At 31.5% G+C, this 5,002-nt stretch overlaps 1 protein-coding gene across 8 annotated transcripts in view; it reads right to left on the bottom strand.

The window, feature by feature from the left end:
- LOC106457777 (tRNA (guanine(26)-N(2))-dimethyltransferase-like) overlaps positions 1-5,002 on the bottom strand; it is a 52,279-nt gene that overhangs the window by 39,903 nt on the left and 7,374 nt on the right. For all 8 annotated transcript variants that reach the window (XR_002610250.1, XM_022383808.1, XM_013917221.2 and 5 more), the window contains exons 3-4: positions 4,114-4,310; positions 3,503-3,618 (exon numbers count right to left, since the gene is read on the bottom strand). Coding sequence is in view for 7 of the 8 variants with exons in the window: in XM_022383808.1 (XP_022239516.1) it covers positions 3,503-3,618; positions 4,114-4,310 (313 nt within the window). In the remaining variant the exon portion in view is untranslated. The remainder of the gene's footprint in view (positions 1-3,502; positions 3,619-4,113; positions 4,311-5,002) is intronic.

Here is a 5,002-nt window from a genome sequence, read left to right as displayed (position 1 = left end):
AAACTATGCTGATACTTTTTAGGAGTTTTCTCCTTCAGGATGTTAGAGATGTATGTGTATGATGTTTGTTCACCACAAATAATCACATTAATGTAGGTACTTGATGAACAGCTCTCTTTAATTTTTTCAGAACTGTTCAGTAGAAAAACTATTTGCAAAATTGTAATTATTTCTCATCGTCACAATTGTTCACATTTGTGAGAAAGTATTTTCTTAAATTTGTTGAACAAGACCAATTCTGAGAAATTTCATTTTATATCAATAACTCTAGAAAAGGACAAACCACAGAACAAGACCACACTTCTTGAAGTGGTGAGATGTAATGTGCAAGTTTATATAACATTATAGGACAACGAGGGACATTTTGGTCCAGTTTAAGACATTCTATCCACTAAATTAAACTAAACACAAAAACCTCAAAGCCAGCTCTTATCATTCAAATATTTGTCAATTTTCCCATAAACTCCCTTAAATTAACTGCATCTACCACATCTCAAAGCAACTTGTCCCAAAGACTAACCAACCCATTAGAAAAATAAAACTGTCTTAGCTGAAGATGACTCATACCCTGCCAAAATTTATACTTGTGTCCCCTAGTCTTACTATTCTCTACATTAAATATAAAAAAAGATAATTCAATAACACTATAAGTCCTTTAGCAATCTTAAACACCTCAATCAGATCCTCTAACTCCTCGTTTCAAGAGAAAACAAGTTGAGAGACCTTATCCTCTTTTCAGATGCTAAACTTTCCATCCCAGGTATCATCCTAGCAGCTCTCCTCTGAACTCTTTCCAAGAATTCAATGTCTTTTCTAAGGTAAGAAACCCATGATTGAACACAGTATTCCAAATATGGCCTAACAAATGACCTATACAAGGAAATTTTAAGCTCTTTAGACTTGTATTCAGATTTCTGTAGATACAACCTAAAGTCCTATTTGCTCTGCCACTAGCAACAGCACATTGCTTAGATGGCTTAAGAGACTGATGAACCAGAACACCAAGATATTTTTCTTCCATAACAATGTTAAGGTTATTCCCATCAAAATCATAATTCAAATTGTGATATCCCACATGCATTACCTTATAATTATTATAATTAAAAGACACCTGCAATTTATTTATCCAAAGCTTTAATGTCATGAGCAAATTTGAATAATTTATTCCTTCATCTATGTCTTTGATGTAAATTAAAAAAAGCACTGAGCCCTAAGGCACCCCACTCGTAACATTAATCCAGTTTGACTGAATTCCACATACAACAATGTTCTGCTTTCTTCCGTCAAGCCAGTTTTCTATTCAATGATCTAACCCATCCCCACACCTACAGAGATAACGTTTATGTGGCACCATCTAAAATGACTTCTGAAAATGCAGATACACCAAATCCACACCTGCACTCTCATCTACATAAGCAGTAACCCCTTCAAAGAATGTCAATGTGATATTTGAAATATGAGTAACAATAATACTATTAATCAATTCAAGTAGTTGTTGTAAAGTAGTATAGAATATATACCAACAGACTGTAAAAGTTAACTCTTATTGACTAATGTCATAAAAAATTTAATGGTGTCAAAGCAATGACAAAGATTATAAGTTTACACAATTTTACCCAGCAAAATAAATTGTTCAATTTATGTATATCATGATTATTGTCAGATACTACACATTCACTCTCCAAACATAATTTGATTTGTTTGTTTGTTAGATTTTGTGCAAAGCTACAAAAGAGCTATCTACATTAGCTGTTCATAATTTTAAGCTGAGAAACCAGAGAGAAGAGAGTTAGTCAAGAACACCCACTTCTAACTCTTGGGATACTCTTGTCAGACCAAATAGTAGATTGGTCATTATTCTCACTCTGACAGCCCCAAAGTGTAGAGTGCAATTTTGTTTTGGTGATTAAAAAAAAATGCAAACCACAGAACCTCAGTTCCGTTGTCTGGTATGTATTTGGGATTAAGATTTTATTATTCTATTTCTGCTTATTGTTTGATGTTTTTCTTTTTACTCAGAATTATAACATTTTTGTGGTGCTGTGCTTACTTCTGTGTGTCTTTTAGAGTTACCACAGATTGAATATTCATGAAAAAGTTTAGATAAAACAATGAATACAAATTACTAGTAGTAATGATATGTAAAGTACCAACTATCGAAATATACCCAGTAAACAAAGGACTGACAAACATCAAAATTTTTCTAGACCACAAAGAATATAGAAATAATAAATGTGTCAACTGACAAAAATTACTGAGAAAATGTAATAATACGTAATATCTAAGGTACCAGCCAGAGAAAGTAATCTAGACAAGGACAGAGAAATAAGTCCTACACTGATTAAAATTAGAAACAGCGTCATGTTGAAAAGAAGAAGAAATGATGGCTGATAATAAGACTATAAATCCAAGGCACATACTTCCTCAGTAGATAAAGTCAACCCTATGCATTGTTGCCTGTTGTGGTAATATCAATGTCCACAACAGGAAACACTGAATTCCTACTAAAACACATAGAATTTGGGAACAAGTAAATTTCGAATTCAAATTTGTGGAAACATATGAAATCAAATGCAAAAATTATAAATTGTTGAACAAAGGCAACAAAGCTCAATCAAAAACTGTAGTCACACTCGAAAAATTAAACATATGTCTAAAGTATATCATGCCAATCAAACAAGTGAGGATTAAGTGGAAATAGCAGAGGAAGCTAGCTGCACCATTATAGGTGATGCAATACTATTGGTGGAGAGTAGTGACATGATATGCACATGTTCAGAAATGGCATGAAACTGGTGGAGTATAAAGACTGGTGCGTTGATTACTAAAAATTATTTGAGTAATGATTAGAGGGCAGACAACAATCCAAGTAGTTTTTGTGTGAAAGGGGTTAGTCCAATTTGGAAATATCTTTTAACAACTGTATGTACTATACTATTTGTGTCAAGAAAATGTCTGAAATGGTTTAATATCAATATTAAAACTCTGTACCATCTCAAATAAATGAAGTAATTTTTTTATTTTAATTCTACTAAAGCTCACAGATAATTATTTACTATTTACATTATTTAAACCAAAGCATTCTCTGAAAATACAGAAAGAGAGTACAACTAAAATATATGGCTTAAAAATAAGAAACATTAATGGTAAAAATTTAGTATAATATTCCATATGTGTAGTATCAATTTTGTAAGTTCACTTCAATTTTTCAATAATTTTGTTTTTAAGGAAGACATCAATAATTATATGTTTTAAGTTTTTTCTGCATGTTTATATACTTTTTGCAACTTGTTTATAATTATATGTTACTGTGGAGTTCTTTAATAGCATCTGTATATCATTGTAAAACTAGAACACCACTGTGGTTAGTTTAGTATACAGGTTTAACTTGTATAGCGTCATAGTTACTCCATGCTGGGATTTTAGGGTTAACACAAAAATAAGATGGGGGCAGAAACAATCATAAATAATTTTATCAGTCATAAAATACACTAAACCTGACCTCCATCATGTACAGCCTGGACAGCAGCATCCAAAAATTGGCAGGGACTACCATATGGATCTAAATCGACAACATGAAACCTTCTGCTAAAGGAACGATGTTGGTACATCAACAACCTGATAAAATTGAAGGGTTTTTCTTGAGAAAATAGTATATGATGTAGATATGTTTAAAGCAAATATTAATACTTTAAAGTACATTTATTTATTTAGGTTGTAGTTAATAATGTTGTCACACATACTTTCAGAAAAGCTTTATGTAAGATACATGTAACGCAAACACACTTTTCAATATATAAAATCAACAAGCGAAAAAAATATGTAGATGACACAATTTAGAATTTTCATAAACAAAACAACAAAATTTTGACTATGCATAAAACTTTACAACTCCAATTCTTTAATACAGAATTTATTTAAAAAGTAGAATAAAAAACATATTATGTTTAACATTAAAATCTTAGCCATTCATTGATTCCTTAAAATATTCATCAGTCTTTCATTCATATCAAAGAATCTTTTATCAATATATATAAACTGTGCTTATTTGCTTTGATACAATGACATTTAAATTCAAACATTCAATTTCTCAGTAAATTAAGGTATACATACGCAGCTTCTTCTTTGCTTGGGATAATAATTCCTTCTAGTTTATTGTGTTTGATATTTCTCTTCATGCTTTCTACAGCCTGATGAGAGACATCATTTGCAATAATCTGAGTCAGATTAGGTACTTCCATTGCATATCGTACAGATCTTAGGCCAGATGCAGCCAAGGCCTCTAACACCCTTATTTCTCCCTGAAATACCTAAAATGGTATAAATACTTATTCTCAGATAGCTTCAAATAACATTAACTGAGAAAAATCATTGACATTATCACTTCATTACAAACTATACCTAATAACAGGTTGGTCTACCTTCTGCATGAATAACAGTTCTGAAGGTTTTTTCACATTCAGTCATAAATATTGTATACAATTCATGAAACATAACATAATATTTTAGGACAACATGGGACCTATTGGTCTATCTCGGCTGTTCCATCCTCAAAACTAAATTAAAATGATTAAAATAATAATAATAATAAAATTTTAAACCCGACCCTTTTCATTCATATACTTATCAAGCTTTTTCTTAAACTCACTTAAATTTACTGCCTCTACCACATCTGAAGACAACCCCTTCCAAAGGCTAACCACCCTGCTAAAAATATAAAACTGTCTTAGCTGAAGATGACTCATACCTTGCCAAAATTTATACTTGAGAATTTATATTCTCATTGTTAAATATAACAAAAGATGATACATCAAAACTATCAATTCCCTTTACAATCTTAAACACCTCAATCAGATCCCTCCCAACTCTTCTTTTTTCAAGAGAAGATAATTTGAGAGATTTCAACCTCTCCTCATATGACAACCCCTCCACCCCAGGCACCATTCTAGTAACCCTTTCCAACAATTCAATGTCTTTCCTAAGGTAAAGAGCCCAAGACTGA

This window comes from Limulus polyphemus, unplaced genomic scaffold (assembly GCF_000517525.1).
Source record: "Limulus polyphemus unplaced genomic scaffold, Limulus_polyphemus-2.1.2 Scaffold372, whole genome shotgun sequence".
Lineage (NCBI taxonomy): Eukaryota > Metazoa > Arthropoda > Merostomata > Xiphosura > Limulidae > Limulus > Limulus polyphemus.
This window is presented reverse-complemented; position numbering and strand designations above follow the sequence as displayed.